Source organism: Amphiprion ocellaris, chromosome 12, assembly GCF_022539595.1.
Source record: "Amphiprion ocellaris isolate individual 3 ecotype Okinawa chromosome 12, ASM2253959v1, whole genome shotgun sequence".
NCBI classification, from domain to species: domain Eukaryota; kingdom Metazoa; phylum Chordata; class Actinopteri; family Pomacentridae; genus Amphiprion; species Amphiprion ocellaris.
Genome location: NC_072777.1, coordinates 4,622,970 through 4,649,436, shown reverse-complemented (window position 1 = coordinate 4,649,436; position 26,467 = coordinate 4,622,970). Strand labels below are relative to the sequence as shown.

Genomic DNA, 26,467 nt, shown 5'->3' with positions numbered 1-26,467 from the left:
TAATGTGCATCTTGACTGAGATTAGGAGAATTGTATCTCTGATTCAAGAGCTCTGCTCATAATTGTAGAGTTCCATGTGGAAAACACTACAGAAAGCCACCAAGCGGGACATAATTACAGTGTTTCTTGACGCTGACACAACACTTAACCAAAAAAGGGTCACTTGAAGGCACTTCCAGAAAAAAAAACACAAAACAAAAGATGACCTTCAAGAGCTCCTCTGACCACTTCCTCATTGATGGAGACCCTAAAGAAACCAGAATCCGGGAATCTAGTTTGATCGATACGGAATTACTTGGCTTGAAGAAGTGGGAAAGTGCAGTAGAAAGACACAACAGGTCATGAATTAAGAAGGCAAGCTACAACAGTGACATTGACAAAAAGACTTTCCATTAGACCTCACACTGAGAAACTAAACAGATCTTTGGATTTATGGTTTAATTCCAGCAGCAATTTCTATTTAATCTATAAATCTATTCTTGTCTTAACATGCTGTCAAACATGAGGCAGCTAAATCTGCTGAAAATGACTCACAGGCTTGCATTTTGGTCTTTGTGTTTTCCCTCTTCAGTCACGTTGCATGTTGAGAGAATCATGTGAGTTTGCTGCCACCTAGTGTATTTTTTACAATATTATGAAGCATCGTCTGAACATATTTCCAAGCCTGCACTAAGTCCAAATACTGCACTGCAAGAATCTAATCATTTTTCTGCGTGTAAGACTTTAAAAATGGGACACAAAAATACATTTTCCACTTTTATTTTCCATTGCACAGTAATCTCTATCTACAGAATTTCTAAATTTTTGTGGCAGCAGATAAAGTCATAAACATCCATGTGAAAGTTGCATAAAACTGTACAAGAAAATTGGCTACAATGAGAAAAATACTGCAACCCACTGATAACTGTTGAATCCAGGACAGAAGATGGCATATGGCAGATAGACAGGACTCCCTCTTATTGTTTGTGTGGATCGGTTCAGGAAAGAATACTGCAAACTGTAGTGTATGGACAAGAAACAAATCACTCATAGATGGAGAGAAAAAAAATAAAGAAACAACATTGTAAAAATAAAGACACAAACACGTCAACAGTGGGGTCAAAGAGAAAGACATTAAACAGCATCTTCTTGGGATGACTTAGAGCTAAAAGATTTTCCTGAAGGTTTTTTTTCTTCTTCTTCTTCACCTTGGGGATGAAAAAGACAGAGCTACCTGCCAACATTCACACTACAATGCTTACTAAACACTGAAAAGGCCAAATCTGTAGCTGTGGAACCGAAAGGAGTCAGTTGAGACTCACTGGAGGAATTCAGAGGTCAAAGGCAAACACTGAAAAAGTGAAGGACAGTCTCAGCATGTGTGCAAAGACTGAACATGAAACCAGAATCCAGAAAGTCATCCTCTAGCGCTCCTCTTTAACGTATCGTTATCTTTCTAATCTTTGTTGGTGGCTTCTTCAGTTAGTCGAACAGACACTGAACTGGACACAAACTCCTGACAGGACACAACAATTAAAAAACAACCAGAACAGAACATTATAAATTACAGAATTTCCATGGACACACTCCTTACACACAAACAGACAGACATACAAAACACACACACACATAAGATGAATACCATAAATGTTGTGCGAAGTGTAAGTGGGATGGTTTTGTTTTCATGAAACCGCCATATCAACCAACAGCTTGGCAACTTTCAACACCTTAATCGTTACATTTTATGCAATATCTTGCGATAAATGGCTGAGCTCCGTTGCAACTTTCCATTTCTTGAATCCTGCAAAGTGGCGAAGGTGACGATATTTTCTAAACAGGCCTGATCCTGGGTCTGCACTATACTGTATCACACACATCACTGTGCACTGTCTGGCTTCCAAGAATCCACGGCCAAAATGATAATGCAATGGAAAAGCTAAAGCAACTCTTTGGCGTCAGAAAAAATATGGCCTGTCTCCTCTTTTTTTAAAAACTTTTACGTTTACTTTCCAGTTGGTCAGAGATTGTCAAACTATTTACTTATATACAAATAAAGGTTAGAAGCCTGGTAGATGGGAGAAAACACCACACTTGAGCTTCACTGCAAACATGGAAATAGAAACAAGGTGGTAATGATGGCGAATGTTTCTAACACCAAACACGACTGTCTGTTGCACCTCGATAAATAAATAAAGAGCAACGAAGGAATCGCACAGGACAATCTTCTCACACTGACAACTGTCATCAAAGAAGAAAACAAAACAAAGGAATTATCATTTTAAAGTGTAAAAGATTCCATTTTTCTGTTCTCCTGCATATATGAATACTGTTAGTCATCTCATAGTGATGTATGCGGCAGAATTTGGAAACTTCCAAAACCCCAACAAATCCAGCTAGACTGTAAGTGTATTTCGTACGGTTCTCATCGGTATTTATACAGTCATATTCGCAGACTGAGTCAAATTGTGGAAGCTTATGACACCAGAGTTAAAAAATGAAATCCTCAGGTAAAACGATAAATGTGTGCCGTCGCTTTAAGGATCAAGAAATCTGATGTCGCCGTGTGAGTGAGTCCTAAATGATATATGCCTTTTATATCCTTGCCCTCCTTTATAGATTCCAGCCCTTTTCATAAGGAAAAATTAAGTTGAAGACAAGTCACAAAATGTGTTATTCTTCTTCTTTTTTTTCAACAAACCAAACAAACAGCGCGCACTTTCACAACGATAGAAAAATAAGAGATTTTCCAATAATACAGACAGAGCAAAGAACGAATAACAAATCGAGGAATGGCGAGAAAATCGAAAGTAACGCAGTCTCACGCACAAACTTGCGCCCGCACACACACGCACGCACGCACGCACGCATGCACACACACACACACACACACACACACTGTTGGTAACAATATGAAAGTCTGTCAGATACAGAGGAGAGTCTAGAGATTGAGAAAGATGAGGAAATATCCAGTACATGTACATCAGAATGAGTTGCGTTTTATCCTTGTGACTCTCTGCATAGAGGAGGCATCACTGTCCCAGCACTTCCTTATGGCTCTCCAACGCCGCCTCCTTCGCCTTTTTTTTTTCATTTTTTAATTTTTACACCCAGCTCCTCCATCTCCTTATCTCCTTTCTTTAGTACCGGTCACTCGGAAGTGAAGACAGCATTGCACATTTATTAGATCTATGTATATATAATGATGTATTTAGATTCTTTTTCTTGCTTTTTACATTTGAATAATCTTTTTGTAGTCTTTGTGTCTTCGTTAAGATATTTGTCTTTTTTTCAGCTGTGTTCGTCGCTTTGAATATTGGCCACGAGGGTACAGAGTGGAGACGACAGTTAAGAACATTATTTGGCAAACAAAGGATCTCCAGGTGCGTGGACCAATCAGCGACCTCGGAGGAGAGGCTGAACAGAGATAAACAAACTGAGACAAGAACAGAAAAAAAGAAAAAGAAGACACCATTTACCTATTCCCTCTGAGGTTGTCCCTCTCCCCTGTCTACCCCTCAGTTCCTCCCTAAGACTGAGTAAGAACAGTATTCGACATTGTGCTGGGGAATAAAATCCCGAGTGTCTCAGTGAAGAAGGCTTGGAGGGAGGGATGGATGGATGGATGGACGGACAGACGGATGGGTTTGGGGGGTTCACGGTGAGTCCAGATGGGCTGATGGATGAAGAGTCAGCCAGACAGTCGTGTCTGCAGAGCTCCACTCCTCCTCTGTCACCGATCAGAACTGGTACCACTTTTTGTCTTTGCACTTCAGCATCATCTAGAAACAAAGGACAAGTTTGCATGAGAACAAGATCTTCTCAAGGTCCTCATCGATCCGTCCGTTGCAACTGAAGTTCACTTTATATCTGAAATTTTGCTCCAAGTCATAAAAATCGCAGGAAATATATTAAATATAACATATTTTAAATTCTGTGTAATTTCTGAAAAGAAAATCTGTGACACTACAGCAAGGTCAACCGTACTGTTTATTTAAGTTTGAGTATGCTGCCCTCTAGTGGCTACATAGCATAAGGGCGTAATATTTCTGAAATAACTGGAGGAACAGCTTTCAATATTCAGCATTTGAGTACACAAAGTATTCCATTGTACTGAAGTGTATGTTTTGTTCTTGTACAGTGTTTTCCAGAGGATTAACACTTGTGAAATGATGCATCATTCATTGACGGCTTTAAATTTTGGGCCTTTAATTAATTCTTTACTGACTATCCGGAAAATGAGCAGTCATAATTAGCCTGATCAGTTTGCAAAAGATTCAAAGCTGAATTGAAAACAGCAGTAATTAATATTACTATCTTCTGCCTTTAGAAGATTATTCCTCATTAGGTTATTTATTTAAGCCAACACTTCTTATTTCTGTTAGGCACTGCTTATAGTAAGCTGGTATGGTGTCCTTGTACGTCTCTCCTCGTTTAAATCCTTTAAGACCTGATGTTGCAGAAGCATGTACTTGCATGTGTGTTTGGAGGACCTCTTATGTTTCAACAGATTAAAGTATTTGACACTTTCTTTCACCTCGTGGGCGTGTTTGGAAAACGAATCGGCGCTGGCCATCATGGCAGCTGTTCTCTCCTCCAGTTCGCCCAGCTTTTGGCCTCTTTCATCCAGTGCTATCCGGGCACGTGCCAGATCTCCCACCACGCCGGATGCAGCCCCCTTCATGCCCTCTATGCCACCCGGGCCAGGGATGTGCTGGGCCAGACTCCGTGAAGCTCTTCCAGCTGTTACCTCACCAACTGAGTGAAGGCGGAAAGGAGAGAAAAACGTGAAGCGAAGCTGCATCTGGTGAAGAATATTTGTGGGTGTACAGTTGTGAACAAATGTTTACATAAATTGTAAAGTCCATGTAAATCATGTTAGTGATGAAGTTCCAATGATTCCTAAACTCCTAATTTTCGTTCATGGAATCATTGACACACTTGGTCTTTGTCACAAAAAACAATCAAGTATTTTGCCTCTTTCATAGTTTTATCATAGGTCTTCTGTAAATATGACAAAGTCTGATGGGTCAGAAATATACATACAGTAACCTGAATTATCAGTTTTAGTGATGTAGAAAGTTGTGTAAATCTAATTTTCTTCGTGGCATGGCCTGTTAACTTCTTGTGAGTGATTACGACTGACTAAAGCTGGTGACTCTAAGCCAACATACACTACACTACCGTTCAAAAGTTTGGGGTCGCCCAGACAATTTCATGTTTTACGTGAAAACTCCCACCTTTATTATAAGGTTTAAGACTGGTCTCTCCAAAGTCCTGACTTAAACCCCATCAAGAACCTGTGAACTGTGATGAAGAAACTACTGTGTGTCAGAAGGAGGACAGGAGTAGTGAAACATCCAGCTGGACGCTTGCTAGAAACTCATGGATAGCAACTAAAAGGGTCTACTTGAGGTGAAAATGGTTAAGGGACTTTTAACTAAATATTGACATTGCTGTTTGCATATTTTTGACCCAGCAAATTTAATCATTCGGTCTCAAAAAATTAAGAGTTATCGAAGTAATTGGAAACTCAAGACTGCCATGATATACATGGTCTTTATAAGTGTATGTAAAGTTGTGTTCATAACTGCGTATCATGTATGAGTTGGACATACATAGCTCCTCTCTATCCAGTGACTGTGCTCCTCCTCCAAAGAGACCTTTGAAGAACCCTCTGTTAGGTGCCTCCGGTGTCTCCACTGGTGTAAATAGCTCACCCAGCATCTCCTGAAACATCAATTATTATTATTATTATTCTGCAGTAAATATAGACTGCCTTTTCATAATGGTTTTTGTTTTCCACTGTTCCTCAAGTGACATATACAGTACATGCTGTATATACACTGCATATATGTTCCCAAAGATGGTATATGTAATATGATTTGCTTTCTATGCAGTACAATATGCAAATCTTTTATGCTACCAAGACAAGAGATATAAATAAATCCATATGCTATGTGTCCTGTACACAAGATGTTACCTCACCTGTAGGTTTTCACAAGTGTCCTGACTGTAAGTGATCCTCTGGACCTCAGTGGGGGAACAGAGGTACATGGCCTGACCCAGGTTAGTGAAACAGAACGTCCTGGCTATCCGCATGTCTGTCAAAGGTAGGTAGTTTACATCCATGAGCGGCCTCAGTCCCGGCACACTGGACAGGAGGCACAGAAATGATATGGTTTTAAGTGTACGGGACACTAGAAACAGCCGTTAAATTCCTCTAACACATCGAGCTTCGCTGTGTCATTGTGGATGTTGAAGTCAGTATTAGAGAGCCAGTATTCCTAGATAGAATCAGCTTCAATAACTCTTTCTGCATCATATTAAGCGTATTTTGATCTTTCCCTGCACTATTGATTGTTTTGAACAGGGAAACACATTCACATTCACATGGAAACCCGAATCAACACAGACAGGGAGACAGATGGACATCCTTGCTTTGTCAGACACCCATATGGAAGGCTGTTCTATCTCTGTCTCTCTCCTCTGGGGAAGTGAAGATTAATGAGGATGAGCGACACACTGATCCACCCCTCTGCACTTATATCCTTCCACACACTGTATGAAAATCACTCCGGTGCAAGTTTGTGTACCAAACTTTAAAAAAGCTGATCTTGCCGAACTCTCTTGCTGGATTGCTGAGTGATTCTGTGTGGACTGTCATTGCAATGCTGAAGAATATTGACAAAACTGACCCCTCAGCAACACTGAAATGTGAAAATTATCGGTAAAGCTGATCAAACATACAGCAAAGGGCAGTTCAAATGTGCTTAAATCTAACTTCGCACACATGATTGATTCAAACCGACTCGGTGGATGCATTTTATTAATAACCAACTATTTTGGCCTGACCCCAGATGCAGACTGACATGTTCTCACCTGAGGGTCATGATGTGGCCGTTGGCGCAAAAACAAGCCACGCACACGCCTTGGCTCATCTGCACCACATCTGCCCGTAAGATGAAGGAGGTCTCTGTGATACTGTGTTTGTAGATGCAAGTCTGGGAGGGGAGGGAGATGACTTTGGCCTGTTTCTCTGAACACACCACGGCGTATTGGCTCTCGCTGAGGTCCTGGGAGCTGGACGGGGACACGGAGACGGGCCGGCGCTTACGGACCTTCTCTCGTTCTTCGCCATCTGCTGAGACGTTGGGTTCATACCAAGGCTCGTACGCAGGAGGCAGCTGGGAACCTGTGGAGTCCAGGAAAGCCATCCGCAAGATGCTTCCCTTCAGCCGAGCCAACATGCCTGGTGAACGCAACGAAGTTTGTTAGAGCTCACTGTTTAGTGGACATTTTCTGCAGTAGTTGCAAAGACAGACCTCCTAAAAGTTTACCTTCCCATTCTCTTCTGAGATTCCTACCTGTCGGTGAAATGAGAACTGGCTGCAGTTGTCGCTGTTCCCCAGCAGGTGGCAATGTAAGAGCTAGAACCAGCACAGTTCCCAGGGAGGTTCCCACATACAGGCAGGGAGTCAAAGTGCTGTCCCCCTTCCGGGCGAAGGTCTCGCAGAAGTGGAAAGAGCTGATGGCCTCCCGGGCTTCCTTGTCGATGCTGGTGACGCTGGAGGAGCGTGAGCGGCTGAAAGAATTGTCCCGGTGGTCTAATGGGTTGGCACCCCGCGGCGGGCATACAGACAGGAGGACAGTAAGGACAAAACAGAGAGAGGTAAAGCACCCGCAAAGCAGTGGCATAAAAGACAGACAACACAGACACCATACTTCACTTACAAAATAAAATGATATAAAGACTGTTTTGTATAGGCCTTTAATTGTAACACTCCAGAACTAAATGCAAGTGGGTTTAAATTTTAAAACAAGGAATACCAAATGTGTATGAATTCTATTTGTTTAGAAACTGACAATGTAGCTAAAGGAATCTTAGAGATGGATTTGCATTCCTAACTAGGTAATGAGAAGAAAGTATATGGCTGGTGTACCTTTGTCTCTAGGACAGATAAAATTGCCAATATTCAACAGAGCAGCATCTCCTGAAAACCTTTACTGTACTCTTATATTGTACCATTTGAACAAATCTAATGTAGTCGTGCAGTTGCACATTTTCACAGATGAATCATTCATAATATTCCATCTCCAAACGGCAGCTATCTGGCCCTTAAAGAAGCACACAGGTGAATGTCTTGGCACTTGCACATTGTTCTTTGACCCTTTGAAATAAAAAAAAATCATTGCTTCTAGTGCTTTAGAGGAAAGCTCTATAGCCTTGAAGATGAAAATGCTTTTTTCTTTCTAACATTTCTGCTTTCAGGAACCAATCAGACAGAGAAAAGAACGACATGAAGAACATAGAAGAGAAAAAGAAAGCTGCAAAAGTTACAGAAAGCTTCAGAGTGAAATGGGTTGTGCAAAGTTTAGCTCAGCACCACTGACCTCTAGTGAAACCCCCACCATGGTCAAAAAGTGGGAGTTTAATTGCAACAATTTGATTTAGCTCAAAACAATTCCAATTCAGATCAGATCAGTGCTACTTTTGACTCATGCAAACTTAGGAGAACATCTGCACAGCTTGCCAATTTTGAGGCTAATAACCAGATAGAACCGGACTAATGGGATGTGGTGGAGTCCAGTTGGAGTGGCGAAAGTATACTGCATTTCATACAAATTGTTTGGAGACACGAAGTCAAGGCTTACCCAAGTCTGGCTTTAGCTCAGTAGGCAAGCTTAATTTCCGTGACATCTTTGCTGGAAAAAAGAGAACATCCCTCTTTACAAACACACGTCTAAGCTAACACACGATGCCATGCAAAGCTAGATCACTAGCATTGGACTGGGATTGTGCACAAAGCCAAAGTACACAAAACGACAAAAGGCTGTGGAACAAGTGCCAGGGGATTGTTTTATTGACTATAGGAGCCAAAATGCATTACACAGAAGAAGACACTGCATAAGGATTCAGAGACCACTCTGTATATCACAGAGGCATGCTGTGAAGGACAAAACAAAAGAGGTGACCTCTGGCTGCACAAGCCCTGAAAGAGAGGACTGGTAAGACATCAACAGTGCCATTCAGGACCTTCATGCCAAAGGAGCATGCATCAAGAACAAGGAAGTAACAAGGAACAGAAAATAATGAACGAGAGATGGAAGAAGATAGCGAGAAAGATGGTTAAAAATTCTTCTGCTAATTATATCGTTTTAACACTGGTTCGCAAATCGTTCCATCTTTTAAAAGACTTCATAAAAATGACCATGAATGAAGGCCTGTGGTATTATTTTCTCTGTCTGTAGAGGAAAGAAGTAGGAGACAGTGATGATAAAAGGAGACATTCATCATGCACGCACTGAAATGTTACATCAACTAGTAATAGTTAAGAAGTGATGAAGTCCTGGCTAGCAAACTGTTTTTTTGTGTTTCAAAAACTGACAGAAACCGACGTAATAATTAAAGGAAATCCAAACAATTATCATCAGAAATGATCTGTGAAATTCTAAAAACCTTCAAGCTCAAATTAGGTTAGGTTCCATTTAGTTATTTATTTTTACAGTTAAGCGATTTAAAAAAATAAAATAAAATAAAAAGTGGAATTGATTATCGGACACCACGCAGATTATCCAGTTTTCAAAGCTCGCTCTTGTCCAGCTCTTGTCCTAAGTTTACAAATCCACTGTCGCTTACCATAAACCTTTTATTTACTTTAAAGGCCCTGCATATGGTATCAAGTATGAAGGTTAATTAGATTTCTGCTGTGGCCGCTGATGGGTGGAGCGATGCTGGAAACGACGTGAGGTCACCAAACTCCATTAATCTTCATTCGCTAAAAAATGATCAAGGTGTAATGTTTCCAAACTCACATTTGGAATAAAGCTAAACTAAAGCTCGAGTATGTAGGATCAAAGAAACACCTGCCAAACATCTGAAAAAGATTCCACCCACTCCTTCAAAAAGCCACTGCTCCAAAACACATAATCTGGCTGGAAGACGAATCCACAAGAGTGTTTGTGTAAAAAGAAAGCAACTACCTCATGCCTAAGGACACACTAATAGGCCACATCTCCACATTTGCATAGTGTCCCATTAGAAGCCAAAATAGACTAACATAAGATCAATAGCATCAAACAATCAAGCTCCAAATACAGATAGATATACCCTAAAGAAACTGGAGGTGGATGAAGGCCACAAAAAACACTAAAACCCAGACGCAATCTTTTGGAAGGTTTCGTAGCACAAAATGTATTAGGTTAAGGAGGTACTGTAAAATGTATATTGTCCGCCGTTTCTGTGCTACCTGCTAATTAGCTGTAGCAGTGTGTCAGCAGAGCTTTGTGGAACACTACAGCGATGCACAAAAAGTGTGTACAGACAGGCAGGCGCTTAGTTAGGTAGGGCATCCAATCATCTCATACAGACCAAATGCAATGATTGAATTGTTTTTTTACAGACCTGTCACTGCCACAGACAATTTATTTTTATTCCCATCATCAAAGCACTTGATTTATTGTTTGCCGTCAGGGATGCTCCATGAACACTGAAAACGCTTTTAGGATATATCACATACTGTAGCTTTAAGAGATTACAAGTGGTCTAATTAAGCTAAAAACAAGTGGAAACACTTGTGCTGGTATTTGGGGTGTTGTGGCCATGAGTCTTGTGAATAATCAGGCTTTAAAAAGGGTCCATTCTCCTTAAATAATGCAAAGGCAATCTAAGAAGAATCCACAACATTGTTGTCAGTCTTGGTCAAGTTGAAAAACCCAAGATCCGATATAAACGCCATTGCACATATCATACTTACTCACTGTTGCTTGAATCTGAACGAGTCCTTCCTTTGTTTTGGACTTAATTTAAATGCACTTTTATTCCTGTGATTATTACTTTCATCAACAAACACCGGAGGCACACAAAGACACAGCTGGACAGATGAGTTGCCCTCCATTCTGTGGTGTCATCATACTGTACTATGGACAGATATCAAACGCAGGCACATTTACAGTTCAACACTCGTGCTACATACATGTAGCATGCAATATGTATATTTAACGACTAAGGTGTCTATAGACAGCTGGAGTCCCACCTTCCCTCCGGGTTTGCCTGTGCTCCAAGAGCTTTCAGTCCTCTAAATACAATTATCCAAGCGTATTATGTGCCAAAATATCAAATATAAGCATTTCTATGTTATATTGTTATAATGAATTATCTACAAATGCTTCTAATAAAAAATCAAACAAACAGAGAGAGCCAAAAGATAGAGGGACATAGGCGAACCCTGAAGTAGAGTGGAACTTTATTCTCTTGTCTATTTCTTCCCACTGTGGTGACTAATGACACGGAGGACAGAGACAGTTTCTCCACAACAAAGAAGAATAAAAAATAAAAAAACAAAGGAAAAACAGGGGGACCAAATCTGGACCATGTTCGTCCTGCCTACACAGCTTCTCATGGAACTCTTTGGCCAATCTTACCTCCTCTACCACCTCCATTGTAGAATTGCTGTAGATTGCTGTTTGACATCAACACTTTTGGGGATGTGAGGGGGGAAAAGTAGAGTAAATGTGCAGTTAGAAACACCTTTTGTCTTTTTACTACTCAAGCTGTTGCAGTTTACAGTCATGAATAACCTTTTTTTGTTGTTGCTCTGAGCAGTAATGTGGCCATTTAATTTCAACAAAACCGGTTCAGGACACAGTTTAAGACTCCTTAAGCTGTCTCTTGTCTTTTAAGTAAAAGAGTGCCAGTTGTTTAATCGTTTAATGCATTCATCCGTAAAATGAAAACAAATGAAAGTTCCAGCTTCACTTTGATACCACAATGAGACAATATTCTTTTGATTTAAAGTATTTTCAGTTTAAAACAGAAGATTAAATGTGCAAAACAAGAAAAGGAGAGGGAAAAAAGGCATCTCTGTGGTAATACTCTTGTGATTTAGCACTGACATCTCTAAGTATGTCATTTTTAGCTCTTTTTAATGCAAATTAAATTATTCCAAGAGTCTTTTTGAATAAAGCTCCACTATCCGTATATTGATCCTGTCTTTATTCATCATAATGCAACTTATTTCAAGGAAAAACAGACGCAACTGTAAGTAATATTATTTTCTTCCACCAGCAGATTTTTATGACTTACCCAAAAAGGAAAGAAGCACTCAGGTCTAGACTAAACGACTAGTTAAAGGAGACAGTTTTTGCAGGAAAGCGCCTTATCTCTGTCTGTCCCATGAATAATGCAAAGCAGACAGATGTATCAAACCACAGTCTGGTGGCAGCAGACATGTGGGCTGGACAGCCATCATACCTGGCAACAGCAGCAGGACTCCAGACTTTGAGATTTGTTTTCTGTCTGACCTTTTTAAAAAAGCTCCTTATTTTCGTGGCGCTAATGTCAACTTTGCTCTAATGAGATGAATCTGTGCTGTTCGCTCTTCAAGCACCTTCAGCCGAAACACTAATGACGCAGATTAAGTGCAGCAGAGCATCTGCAAAACACAAAGCACTTCTTCTACTGGCTCATCAAAGGGCTGATTATTTGCACTTGGAGGTGCCTTTATGTGGTAAGTAACATAAAGCTGATGATGAAGATTTGACGTTGTGTTTTTTTCCTACAGCACGATCTATTTTATTACTTTCATCCAGGAAATATACATATGAAAACTGCTTAATATGATAATGTATTTGCAAGAATCTGCTTCTATGCCAAAAGAGAGAAAGATCCCTGTTTCAAATCCAACTAAATTCACATAATCTTGGCAAGAAAAGTCATATATTTGACTATTAACTATGTTTAAAATTATGCAGTTGCTGAATATGTGATAACACGTGACTTACTGATTCCTTTTTAGCTATAACAAATGTAAATTAATGGGTTTCTTTACCAGAATGCAGAGTTTTGTTTTACATCTTCATTCAGTTCACAATTCCTAGCAGTCACATTGAATTAGCGTCACATCGATTGGATATATTTATAGCCTGTAACCCTGTTTTCCAGGATTCTGCATGAGATTAAAACAAATTTATTCCTGTCTACTGAACTCTGCAAAGTGGTAAAAGAATGCATGCACAAATGGGAAAATACTCTCCAAAACCCATAAATGTACGGTATTAAACTCAAACTGTGCTTTTCTAAAGACTGAGGTAAAATGAAATAGACAGCCAGACAATTTTATGGTTAAAAAAACAGAAAAACCTTTCCATACAGTTCCACTTTGATGAGCAACAACTCTAAGAAAAATAGTATTAAAAGTACAGGCTCTTTTGAAACATTAATCTTCTTCTCCAACTAATACCCCTCTTGCATGCATATATATGGTATATTTTCATCTGGTTCACAGATTGGGCTTCACATCTACAGAGTAAAAAGCCTCTGCTGTGTTTTTTTTCTTTCAATAAGATGCTGAAGGACATATTACCTGAAGTAGGGGACTTGCAGCGGTCCTCACATGTGGCCGAGCCCTCGTTGATGTCGCACAGACCTGGAGCAGCAATCAGACAGTTCATCATTAAATAGAAAACTAGGCAGGTCAAAAAGAGGCACTGGGGTTATCATATTTCATTATACTTTTTATAATAAACTGCAAACTCAGAGAGAACCTTGGATATCAAGTGGGATTATGGATAATATTAATTTGAATCATATCAGATCCTGTACTACAAGCCAAGTTCAACATACTGGTGTTTTTGTTACCCTGCTTCGCTAAGCTGAATGACTGCATTTAGACTAATGAAGCTGGTTATCTAGCCGTTAAATCAACCCAGGGTGGGAGGTGTTGGCACCAGATGATCTACTGCAAACATAGACAGGTCTAGAGCTGCATGTAGTCTTTTGGGCCATTTTATACCTCTGTTCATAGTGACCACTGTGAACCTCTTTATCATTCTGCTATAGGGAAAAAAGACACTTTGGCTTATTTGTATTTCTTTAAATTGATCACAAATGTATTGGGTTGAGCTAAGTGAAGGATGCAGCAACAGTGTTCCTGCAAAGTAGTGATGGGTGCAATTGTTTTGTTGGAACATTTACATGCACGGAGGTGAGAACTGTCATTAAAATGACTAATTTACTGAAAAAAATAACAAATAACCAGCATGCCTGCCTGACTCCATGATCCAAATCCTTGGTAAAACTTCTGAAATGAAAATTAAATTAATTATTAACGTGATAGGTTGGTGAGGAGAAAGTGACGTCTACATCATGGTTAGTCTGACTATTTTTTACCTAGACATCAGTCACTGAGGAGGAGGTGCAGAACAAATACTACACCAACCGTCATATTCCACTTGTACGAGTGCTAAACAACGGCTAAACAGCAGTGGAGGTGAATACTGCTTTTCTGAACGTATCTAACCAGGTGACATTCCATGAAAAATAATGCTTGAAGGGACATTTCTTTCACAGTGGGTACTTGCAACACATTCTGCAGATATCCCATATCATACCAAATAAAGAGTCTCCTCCAAAGTGCCCTCAAGTGCTCTTAAATGTTTTCAGAAGCATGTCTGGCTTTTTCAGCTTGCAAAAAGTGATTCGTTGGACGTACAGCTTTAGCCTTTGGCTGAAGAAGCAGGCTTTGTATCCAGGCTGCCATATGCACTACTAATTAGGTTCTCACATGAGTTCAACTAAATCTGTTGGGAGACTTGTGGGGTCATTCCAGAATTAATGGACATTTTACGTTCCACCCATCAAATTTCAAATAATTTGTGTGCAAAATACCTTAAAAAAAACAATGTTGTCATGTAAATTTACTTCTAAAAAACAGGAGAAAAGAATGCTTGAAAGTATTTTAAAAATACCAAATAAGCTGGAACCTGGAGTTCCCCCTAAAGTACCATTTTTCTCTTGTCCCACCCTCCTGATGACCAAATTAAATCTCAAATAAAACAGTTCGAATGAAATTTAAAAGTCCTTTTTTGGTATTATTTTTGTCATTGATGACTCTTGTAATTGTGGGAAAAATTTTTTTAAATCAACATAATATTTTCAATAATAATTATTATGAATGGAAGGTGTGTCCCACAACAACCCTGTTAGCATAAACTTTTTAGCTGGTAGAAGAAGAAGAAAACAGTGAATCACATGAAACACTGGAATTAACATCATCAAACAGTTTTCCTAAAGAATGTGTAGAGCAAAGCTATGTCCTCTCTTCTATTTTTCATATTTTCATCACATTGTCAGCCTTGATTGAATGTCTCACTCTGCCTCATATTATCAGGATCAGACTAATTCTTTGGACTGTTTTCCATCAGTCAGTTTGTCCTCTTGGTCAGCAGTAACAGCAGCTAAATATCTAGCTTCTACTGCTGAGAAAAAGATCACAGTAGCATGGATTAGCAACCCTGTTACTGTGATTAGAGTAGGGTTAGCAAACAACAAATAAAACATGGAATAAAAATGCTACCACTGATGTGAAAGCTGAGCCAATCAAGCCTTTGATAGTTTATTCCCTATTGCTGATGAGTATGTAGCAGAAAATTGTACAACAGAAGGTTTATTTTTCAAAAATTTTGAAGCCCAAATGTCCTCCAATTCTGGAATGAGCCTGACATTCAGACAGTGAATTGTGTTTCTCCCTGAATAAATGGCCATATGATCTGTTGGCTGGTTTGCCCATCCACTGACCAACAGACTAGTCAGTCAGTTTTGTGCAGTTTCAATGTGTCTTTATCTGGTCTGAAAGCTAATTCCTTCCTTCGCCACGTGCACGTATGGGTATAAGTGTGTGTGTGTGTGTGTGTGTGTGTGTGTGTGTGTGTGTGTGTGTGTGTGTGTGTGTGTGTGTGTGTGTGTGTGTGTGTGTGTGTGTGTGTGTGTGTGTGTGTGACATTGTACTGTGAGGCAGAAAGCCAAGCAGACAGCCATCCCTGTTGGCAGAGAAACACAGCTGGACGCCTGACTACTGCTCACACTTGCCAGGCTCTGACAGGTGCTAGCCCACTGCTCAACACTCACTGACACCAGATGCTCTGTGTGTGTTTACATGTGCATCTTCTTGTGTATGCCGAAGCCTTTTTAATGTGTGTCTGTACATTATTTTGTGTCTGTTACTGCAGCCATAGCTGCTTAGCATATTCAGCTGCATCAAAAAGAAATCCCTCAGAATCCACACACCTTATTAATTCATCAGTCAAACCTGAGCTTAAACATGGGCAGTACATCATTATGACACTGCGGCATCGTCCGTCTGGCTGCACTGCTGTTCTCTAACACATGGTGGCAGTGTGTTCATACTGAAAGGATTCTGTTGCCCCTTACTGGTACAATGAAGCTGCATTGGCGATGTGTGTAAAAGGGATGGGCTCTGAGGCAGTGCTTGTGAATGAGAGACAAAGAGAGGTGGATGAACAAAGCGAGAAAGTCAGTCAAAGCCAAAAGAAAGAGTTTGTGTTGTTGGAGGGCTCTGTCGAGTGCCAGCCTTGTGAACTAAACCTGGACGGCATCATTTTTAGACCCAATGTGTGTCATTCATTCTCACATTTGGGTCGGTTTACAGATTAGATCAGGGACTGTGGATTTGTGGGCTCCAGTGGCAAAAACCAGTCATCATGATCGATGAAAACCTAAACCTGAAACCTGCCGTGCAACAGAAAGGAAGAACAAACCAAATTTGATCGTCGTCCCTGTGAGATTCACTGTGCTTGTACAGTCAAGACCAACAGCTGACAAGTATATTTGATGTTCTGTGTAACTGTCTCTGGTTGTTTCACTTTGCCTTTAGGATAAGACCAGGAAAATCCTGGTTGAACGTCAGTGTCGAAAAACTGCTCTTCATAAAAGAACTAGAAGGGGGAGAAAAACCAGAATCATGTAGAGTCCTTCTACTTTAAACACCCTCTGAAGTGATTTGATTAAATGCAAAAAATCTATCTGTGTATCAGTACTTCATATCTAGAAGTTTTTTTCAATGAAAGTAACCCCTTCATACCTTAAAGTGGCTGAGATGCAACTCTACCATTGCTTACTTTAGAATGTGTAGATCTACAGCTCAAACACACCAGCTCACTATGACTTTGCTCAAACTGTAAAACGATACTGCAGGACACAGTAGTAAGCTGTAACATTGGAGTTATTCAGTCCTACATGTTTTGGAACAGGAAATTGTTCACTGCAAATTGACATGACTGGTTTCTTAAGTTTTTTTTTTTTTTTGCATATGAAACACTGGAAGTTTGCATCCATGTCTTTGAGACTGTTGTTTGTACGCTGCATTTTTAAGGTGGAATGATCAGCCATGGCGCTGACTGCTTATTTTGCTCATGATGTGTGTTGTAGCATACATAAAACACCATATGGGTTTGCAAGGTAAAAAAAAAAAGGATTTCCACTTGAGGTGGTCTTTAAAAAATGCATAAACTTTAATAGCTGGATTTTAATAAACCAAAGGCAATAATATAATTAGTGAAAAATCCACAAAAAAATGTAAACTATGATATGAAATGGCCAACCTGATGCACAGTGATAAAGACATTCATACTCTCAAGTATTGTGCTTCTGCAAACTTAATGACAACAATATATTCAAATGCCATGTGGTACTTAGTTATGCACGTGTGTATAAAGTTTTGTTTGCTGAGGGTAAAAAGAATGGGAATGAATGAAGTTTCAGTGATCTCGGTTTTGCCAGAGTGACTTGCAAGTTTGGTACGCAGCCACCTGGCTTTTCAATTCAGGCAAAATAAACAGGCTCGGCTGTGTGATTAGTTGACTGTGGACAAAAACGACAATGGGTTATGTTTGATTTACTGCAAGCAGAAAAGTCTGTTGTGTATGTTCAGAAAAGTTGTTCTTGTTTCTGCTCTCTTTCGTGTCCCTTTTTCCTTATTACCTCCAGACGGCTGTCGTGTCTTTCTTGGCGACCGGGGCTGTCTCTGATAGGGGTCGTTGGAGCCGTAAAGCTCGACCGTACCCAAGTTGAGCACGACCGTCTTCTGGACGTAGTCCACCACCGCCAGACCGCTACTGTTGCCAAACACCAATCTGGGGAGGGATGACAAAGTCAGAGAGGAAGTCGAAGGAGTAGGAGGGGGAAAAGTTTGAGAAACATTTTAAAGAATTTTTAAAGGATTTTAAAGTTTTCAGGCCAAATGCCACTGTGGGCCATAAGCAGTTACTTCTTGCACATGTGTCCATTTCCTGCATAAGATGCTTTTAGCAATTTTTAGGGTCCGAGCACTGACAGCACATATGACCCTATTGGAATGCAAGGAATTATTTTTCGCCCAAAAGAATCAAAGTTTTGAGGGTTTAAACATGCTCAAAAACTCATGGACATTTGCACACACACCAGAACTGGCGAAAAATGTAATATTTTATGTGACTTGTGCATGTGTGTGGCAAAATGGCTCCACAGCGCCCCCTACACATTTGTAATATCTACTACAGAGAGGACATTTCTTCTACATCTACTGAATTTGGTAGGCATATGTAGCATGTCAGGGCACTCAAAAAAATCAGTGGCGTCTAAAACCCAAACCCAATGGGAAGTCTGCCATTTTTAATTAATTGTGAGATTTTTTGGTTATTTTAGCTCATTTTCATTGGTTAAGTCCTCATAGGGGGTAACTCCAAGAGACCTCAAATTTGGCCAGTATATAAAACAGGCCTTAATGATTAAAAGTTATTGAAATCTTCCGCAAAAGGCGTAGCCATGGCGGACGTCTGAACTTTGATGCTTCGGCATGAAAAAGGAAGTGCTGCCTAACTACCCTGTAAATGTTCCAATCTGCCTTAAACTTTACATGTTTGATCAGAGTCCTGCCCTGATGACATCCATATGCCAATATCTATTCACAGTCATAGCGCCACCTGCTAGCAGCAGGAAATGACATGTTTTACCTGTTGATGTATGATCTAATCTGGCCCAAATTTCATTTGCTGGACAAGACATCAACATTAAAAAATTTAATCATAGTCCTAGCACCACCTATTGGTAACAGGAAGTTATATGCATTATATTTACATGAAACTTTGTGATATAATCCTTGAAATTGGTCAGCTAAGTCTGAACACCTTGACATTTGTCATACCCCACCAAACACCACACTTCAACATGCGCCCTGTCTAGACATGTGTGGGTATGTAAGGGCCCGTTCAACGCTGCTTGCAGCTTTAATTAGTTACATTATTTTCTAACTTAAGATGAAACTGCTCGATATAAAGAAAATAATTTCCAGCTTTAGTGTCCTGAGGTCTGGTACTTACAGGCCATAGGAGGAATTAAGCGCCAGACTTGTGATCGGCTGAGGAGGCTCTCCGCTCACCCACACTAACTGGACCACCAAATCTACCTGGTAACCTGGAGACTGCTTCAATGGAGCACTGCGCACTCTGTGGAGGAGAAGTACATTGAAGGAGAGTAGAGACAGAAGGGACCAACAACAAGAAAAAAAGAATGAAAGGGAAAGACATGAAAAAAGAAAAAACATTTCATAAAGCGAATGACAAGTGGTGCAGCTGCAGTCCTGAATCAGTTTGTTGAGGGTCTGGCATGAGTGGCTGCAAGGGAATGATGGGGCGGCTGTGGCTGAGAATGCTTCAGGCGGTGACTAAGTCTGTGCAAGTGCGCTTGAGGCAAAAAGGCAAGACTCTTGTGTGTGTGAGTGTGTGTGAGAGTTTACGTAAGTGCTTCTGTGTGTGTCGTACTTGAGGCAGGGCATGTTGCCTCCGTCAGAGTTGTTGCTGCTGGTGGAAGGGTGTGAAGGTGGGCCGCTCGTCTGAGGGGAGGCGCCAGGGGTGGGGAGCGCCGACGTCTGTTCGCCCCCGCCATCTGGAGACTCTATGTCGTTCAGCTCGTACTGCATTCGCACCTCTAGTAGCTGTATGAGAAAACAAACACGGAGACGTGCAGAAAAGGGGGGAGGCATCAGCGAATTTAAATATGAGGAGATCACAGAACGCATGATAGAGGCATCAGAATTCTTGTAAACAACAGTTCCTTTGGGAAGAGCCGTATGACAGTGAGTGACATGCGTTCGCAGAGTCACTTTGATGATCAGGATTTGCTTGACGTGCTAGTGCATGTGTGTGTGGGCAGACTGAGAGTCAAAGAGGTCCTCCAAAGCTGAAATATTCCGTTCCTTCTAAGTCCTCCTTCAGGCTACCCCTTTGCAACCTCCGCCTTCGCACACACACTCACACACACATGCACAATGCTCATAAGCTCCTCTCTTTTGCATTCTGTCAGTCTCATTAGCCCCACTGGCATGTGGGAGTGAAGAGCGATCAGCGCCCTTCTTCAGATTCTACCACCCGTCCGTCTCCGTCCTCGTCTACCTTCATTTTCTGCAAGGTTACAGAGAGGTGTTTGACCTTGTGCAGAGGGGAGACTACTCTCCTAATTACAGATCCACATCGCTAGCGCTTGGAGTGGAGGAAAAAAAGGCCCTGAAATTGCTCTGACAAATGCACCGGTGCTCATTGGCACTGAAACACTCAATCCCTCTCTTTAACCTGCTGCTACGGTGCTCCTTAGCAAGGCACTTGAAGTTGGCACTTTTTGCTGTTTGCTTGGAACAACAAAAGATTTAGATGTTTAGGACAACCGGTGCTGAACACAAAAAGGGAATCAGCTAGAAGACATCACAGTGCTGCCCACGTGCTATGATTGACAAGTGATCTCTGCGAAGTCTGGTGCAAAAAACACCACCGCAACGACTGCTTAGCAAGTAAAATGTTGCCAGACTTGGAAATACATGCAGTTTTATTCTGCTAACCGATTTAACACTGATACTGTAAGTGCAGTTGCATTTACAATATGCAAACTGCGAGCACACATGCAGGGATTAAACTACATTTCTCTTTATTTCATTAAACACCGACTCCCTTTACGCCGCCATGAGCACTTACGTCGCTATTGAGGCAGATTATAATGATGGTCTGGCTTTGCTTGTTCACTGCTCTGTCTGTTGGCATGGCAACCATACTGCCTTTGACTAGGCAGATCTTTTGAGTGCGTGTGTGTGTGTGTGTGTGTGTGTGTGTGTGTGTGGTGGGTATGTCTCAGCATCTTAAAGCAGGAGAGGAAAAGTGAGCAGTGAAGGCAATTCAAAAGCACAATATCCGGTGATGGAGGACTTCAGAGGTGCATAGTGTTCCTAGTTTGCATGACTGCGTGAGACTTGCAGTAAAAGAGAAGATCAGAAAAAAGAAATTCAGAAATTTGAAAGAAAAATGGAAATGACAGTACAAAAAGGAAACTATTACCCACCTGTACCACCTCAGTAGTTACTTCCAGCTTGCTGAAGCGGTAGATGATAACGTTGGCTGACACACCGGCCACACAGAGCATCCGGCTCTCAGGGCACCAGGCCATTATCTGAATGGCAAAGGGGTCGTCATCCGACGCCTCAGTGCTGCCCTTGTCCTCTTTAGACCGGTTTCTGTCAAATATCTTGGCTGTTTTGAGCTTATAGAGCACCTGGAGCATTACTAGGAAAAAAAATAAAACAGGAAGAGGAGAAAGTATGAGCTGCATTCTGGGGCACGTAGACACGTAAACCTCAATGCTGAATGAGACAAAACAGCTCTCTGAACATGATCAAATTGATTATCATGAGATGAAATTCAAACAAAAGATTTTTGTCTGTGAATGCTAGTGCTCCTAAGCAGAAATATGCTTCAAAAAAGTCCAGTTGTCTTTAATTTTCTTTTTTGGTCTCAAAGTTCACTGTGTCCTTTGTCTTCTACTGTTTGAAAGAACCAATACTTGGAATTTGAGAGCAAAACTTACTTGCAGAGGCATCCCAGAACTTTACAGTCCCATCAGCATGCCTGGAAATGTAAGAGAGAGAACAATGTGACATAACTTTGCTGTTCTTAAGCATTTACATTCAAATGTTATGTAAATCAAAGAATACTATATATTTTAAAAAGTGAAATGCTGAGCTCATTTCCTACATAATCCTTTACCCTAACCACTGATATGCCCTTTAGAAATATGTTAAGTCTGAGGATGATCTTTAAAAGATGTAAATTCTGAATTGCATGATTTCTAAGGTTGTTTGACCAAGAGGTAATGAGTTAGTGTACTATATGGTCAAAAATATTTTGATTTCCATTTTGAGACACCTTTTTAACTTTGTTCTGCCCTTCAAAATAAAATTGGGAAATTTTAATACTATGGCATAAAGTTTTATTTTAGACAAAAATAGGTTCCCAATGTTGTGGTCAAAGTGTGTAGAGGAAACAACGTTCTTTTGGCAATAATTGTTTTTTTTTTTTTTTTTTAGTAAAACAACGCTGACTTATTGATAATTAACTCTTCTCCACTTGGTATCGCAGAAAAGGTCATGAATTTCGGTTATCGTTTTTGGGTTTTTTTCCCCCCTCGTTTTTCTTTGTTTTGTTGCCAATTCAGCTGAGTGGATTGGGAGAGAAAATATTTTGCAGGCTGTGGCGCTCGGAGAGAGAGTAAACCTGGACAGAATAGTAATCCGGCACGTAGCGGCGAGGAGGGAGGGAGGATGGGGAGGGTGTGAGAGCCTCCTGCTGCCAAACCCATAGCTCAATGTCATTTCTTCAGTGTGTGTGTTCTGTTAAAAACACCCCTTCTCCCCGTGTTGACAGCTTAGTGCTGGATAATAAACATTAAATCGGAGCAAAGTGCACATGATTGGAATAAATAAAGGCCTACAGTACGGAAAAAAATGAAGCTCCTTGGCTGTGCTGACCTGGCACTGCAGAGGGAGGTGAAAGTAATTGCGGCGAGATAATAATGATAATGAAATCAGTATTGTCTTACCCTGTGATGATGATCTCGGGGTAGCTTTGTGTGCCTTGACCCCAGTTTCCACCACTAATGGGCCATTCCTTGAGAGAAACACACACACACATTACATTAGCGGATGAGACAGTACAGGAGCAGCTATGTCAATAAACAGGGTGTCAGTAAACACATTGATTTTGGAAACAGACGACATGATAAAACTGCACATGTGTGAGTGCAGGAGCACAGCCAGGGACCCTTTTTGTGTAAGTCTCTCACTGTGTCTCCTTGCAATTATGCATTATGCACCTTAGTGTGTTTCCATATGTGTGTGGGTTCGTGGGGGTTTGGCTTTGAACACGTTGACAAATGCAAAGGTCACCGGGATGACTCATTGTGATCTTTATGTGAGAATGCCCTCCTACAGCTCAGTCAGGCTTTTACTTAACCAAAAAAAAGACAAAAGAAGAAGCAGCTTGGGTCAGTGCATGCTGACATTTCTGACAGAAAGCTTGAGCGAGGCGACGGGGAGAAGAACATAAACATACATAATGGCTGGAAGAGCAGGGGGTATGTTTTAGACGATACAGGGGATAAGAATGAGAGGAGAGAGGTGATGCACAGCCACAGGGGAGGATCATTAGGTAATATGACAATGTTATATGGTCCGTTTAGTTTCATGGAAATATTGAGAAATATACTTTTAGCACGAGGCGAATTTGCTCATGCTGAATGCAGTTGCAGCAGTAGTATGTGGAGTGGTGTGTTAACGTGTCCTTTATCTGGTAACCTTGTTGTTCTTGGTGCATGGCATGATGGTTAGAGGGTGCAGCGTGGGACATTTAAATTTGTAATTTAGGCATTTAGCTCTTTTATGGTGCCGCTATCCAGAATGACGTGAGGGCAAATCGCACCCTCAGGTTAGTATTACGCTGTTATACAACCTGAAACTGTGACGGTAGGTAAGCTAGTTCATAAGCAGTTGTAACTAATTTTATTTCCAGTTGAGTCTGCTTTCAGTGATGGGAAGAAATAGTTTGTGATTTTTTTTTTTTGTTGCATCAGAACTCTGCTTATATTACAGTTTCAGAATTTCCTGAAAATTTTCCTGATGTGTTTGATTTTTCAAATATTTCCAAATCTAGTGATGTTGTTCAAAGTCTATTTTCAACAAATAGCTGCAGTTTCATATTAAATAGGCTTTTAGTCTGTGCACAGCAGGTCAGATAAATCTGTAGAAAACGGAAAATTCTGAAGAAAAGTATGCAGAAAATCAAGAACAATATTTCCATTCATTTAAATGGTATGCAGTTTGTACTGCAGCAAATTAGGTAGGTTTTTAAAGGAAACTTATTAAATACATAATCCATCGCTGAATCCTCATTAGAGTTGCAGGGAGGCTGGAGCCTATCTCATCTGACTTGGGGTGAAGGTAGGGGACACCCTGGACAGGTCACCAGTCTATCACAGGGCTACATATAGAGACAATCACACTCATGTTCACACCTACAGACAATTTAGAGTTACCAGTTAACCTCAGCATGTTTTTGGACTTTGGGAGGAAGCTGGAGAACCCGGAGAAAACCTACGCATTTACAGGGAGAACATGCAAACTCCATGCAGAAAGATCCCAGGCCCAGGAATAGATGCAAGGCAACAGTGCTAACCACCAAGCCACTGTGCAGCCTAAATACATAATTAAGAAATAAAACTGTTTCTGTTTCTTCAAGTCTCAAAGTACCTCAACTCAAAAAGAATGTCTTGTGGATGCACTGCTTCCAATCTACTGAGAACAAATGAACATCTCTTCGTCTTGAAATAATTTCTCCTTTTTCCCTGCAAAGCTGTAAACCTGGAACCTTTTTGATTTAGTGCGTCTCCATCCCCAGCCTGATGTCTACCAGTGATATGTTATAGTGAAAAATGTTCTGTTTTACAGAATGAACGGCAACACCAACATCAGTATGCAATGTCAGAACATATAGCGTTGTATTGCAGCGGTACCTTTTTGCTGTAGCCCTGTCGCTTCTGCCGCGAGCCAACAGAGTAAAGTGCAGGTATGAGGTCCACAGGGCAGTCGGCAAAGTACTCGCAGCAGGTCACAGGAGACTCATGGATAGTCAGAGGATAGGGGTTCTCGAATATGGGGTAACTGCACAGAGGACAGCACAGACAAAGTCACTCTTAATGACATTAGTCTGTCTGCCAGCATCAGTCCATTAGTCCCATTCAGGACTGCATGCCTGCTTCAAGTTGGCATTCAATAAATTCTGGACATTGGCTGAAGAATACAAATTATATAAGTAGGCTGCCTCATGATATAAAGAAGAGGGCAAAGAATAACTGAGATAACAAGCACCAGTGGGTCAACTGTGGTCCACATTAAAGAAACAAAAGGAGCCAAGATGATGAAGTGGTATTTAATAGATAGTCGGACTCACCCATTTTGTGCAAGGTCGATCACCACTAAATCCTTTTCTAGAAGGACCACCACAGCGTAAGGTTCCTGAAAATCTGCAAAAACGAAACACACAGAGGCGAGCCATTTATCACAGCACTTTTTTTTTTAATCAGTCTTGTAATTCCTTGAGAAAGAGCTCCCTGAAATCTGCAACCCACATGGGAGGAATTCCTCACATTTTGTACGGCAAATCATATCTATGCCCTCAGGATGTGAGGGCAGGAAAGCTTAACATTCAAATTTTATGAATCTATGTGATTTATAACTACGAGGGGATATTGCTCTGGTTGTATATTTGTATCAGTCTGATCTGAGAGCAGAATTTCATATTCCGTCTTCAGATGAGTCCCTCATTATAGATTTTAACTGTTGTAACTGTTGTACTCAATGAATTCATCATATATATATATATATATATATATATATATATATATATATATATATATATATATATATATATATATATATATATATATATATATAAATAAAAAAACTTAGAACTGTATAATCTGCAGAGGCACCACAATGGAGCCAATGCACGCTTAGAATTCGGCTCAGTTCTGTAGTGAATGTATGCAAATGTTGTTTAACTTTAATGGATTTACACTGATCACATGTCCAGTAGAGAGTTACCCAAATCTGACAGCCACTTAACCAGAGCAGCTGGGAGTTAAAAGCCTCACTGAAGGGGACCTTGATAGAATTCATGGGGAAGGAAAGGAAATACAAAACTGTCTTTCTAACCACAAATTGCTTGTTGCCCTCAAGCATTGTCTGACCCGCTGCAGTCGTAAAGCACCAGCCTTTGCATTATGTATAGACAGTAGGCACTTCTTCACTTGTCTTGGATGCTTGATTTGTAAATAATATCACGTATTTTGTTGTACTATGTTAATGCGAGGTCAGTGATTCTACTATAAAAAGAATCAGGTGTTGGTACGCAGCCTTGGTTCTGTATATGGGAAGCAAACATAGTAGCTCGGATCGATCTGTGCAACACTTTTCCAGTGTCCTGTGCACGTTCACGCTTAAGATCATGCACATAAGAGGGGGAAAGCAAGGGGTATTTGGGAACTTGATCTAGCAACTGTAATTATAGTGACTTTCACTGCTGACTTACCGAGAGATACAAACTAACTGCAGACCAGTTAATCAAATCAAAACCATCTTGATACCAAAGACAGAAAACTAGTTTGAGCTGTAAATGTGATGTAAATAGCACCATTCAGGTTGAAAATACAGTACTGCAATCAACCACAACCTTAAAAGTTGCCAACACTGATCATCTCATTACAGTACATTCATGTGGATGCTACTTTGACATGTGGAACCCACCTAGACACTGCAGGCTAACAGCGCTCCCAGATGCTAGA

At 40.7% G+C, this 26,467-nt stretch overlaps 1 protein-coding gene across 3 annotated transcripts in view; it reads right to left on the bottom strand.

The window, feature by feature from the left end:
* Positions 1 to 743: 743 nt before the first annotated feature.
* stxbp5a (syntaxin binding protein 5a (tomosyn)) overlaps positions 744 to 26,467 on the bottom strand; it is a 109,164-nt gene continuing 83,440 nt past the window's right edge. Inside the window, exons 11-27 of one of the 3 annotated variants that reach the window (XM_055015872.1) lie at positions 25,075 to 25,147; positions 24,638 to 24,785; positions 22,670 to 22,737; positions 21,659 to 21,699; positions 21,137 to 21,357; positions 19,573 to 19,745; positions 19,132 to 19,257; positions 17,756 to 17,907; positions 13,341 to 13,403; positions 11,401 to 11,454; positions 8,633 to 8,682; positions 7,344 to 7,626; positions 6,859 to 7,228; positions 5,965 to 6,130; positions 5,595 to 5,706; positions 4,514 to 4,734; positions 744 to 3,758 (exon numbers count right to left, since the gene is read on the bottom strand). In XM_055015872.1, coding sequence (XP_054871847.1) covers positions 3,717 to 3,758; positions 4,514 to 4,734; positions 5,595 to 5,706; positions 5,965 to 6,130; positions 6,859 to 7,228; positions 7,344 to 7,626; positions 8,633 to 8,682; positions 11,401 to 11,454; positions 13,341 to 13,403; positions 17,756 to 17,907; positions 19,132 to 19,257; positions 19,573 to 19,745; positions 21,137 to 21,357; positions 21,659 to 21,699; positions 22,670 to 22,737; positions 24,638 to 24,785; positions 25,075 to 25,147 — 2,363 coding nt within the window. In that variant the 3' untranslated portion in view covers positions 744 to 3,716. The remainder of the gene's footprint in view (positions 3,759 to 4,513; positions 4,735 to 5,594; positions 5,707 to 5,964; positions 6,131 to 6,858; positions 7,229 to 7,343; positions 7,627 to 8,632; positions 8,683 to 11,400; positions 11,455 to 13,340; positions 13,404 to 17,755; positions 17,908 to 19,131; positions 19,258 to 19,572; positions 19,746 to 21,136; positions 21,358 to 21,658; positions 21,700 to 22,669; positions 22,738 to 24,637; positions 24,786 to 25,074; positions 25,148 to 26,467) is intronic. The other 2 variants (XM_055015873.1, XM_023272404.3) reach the window with 2 other exon arrangements.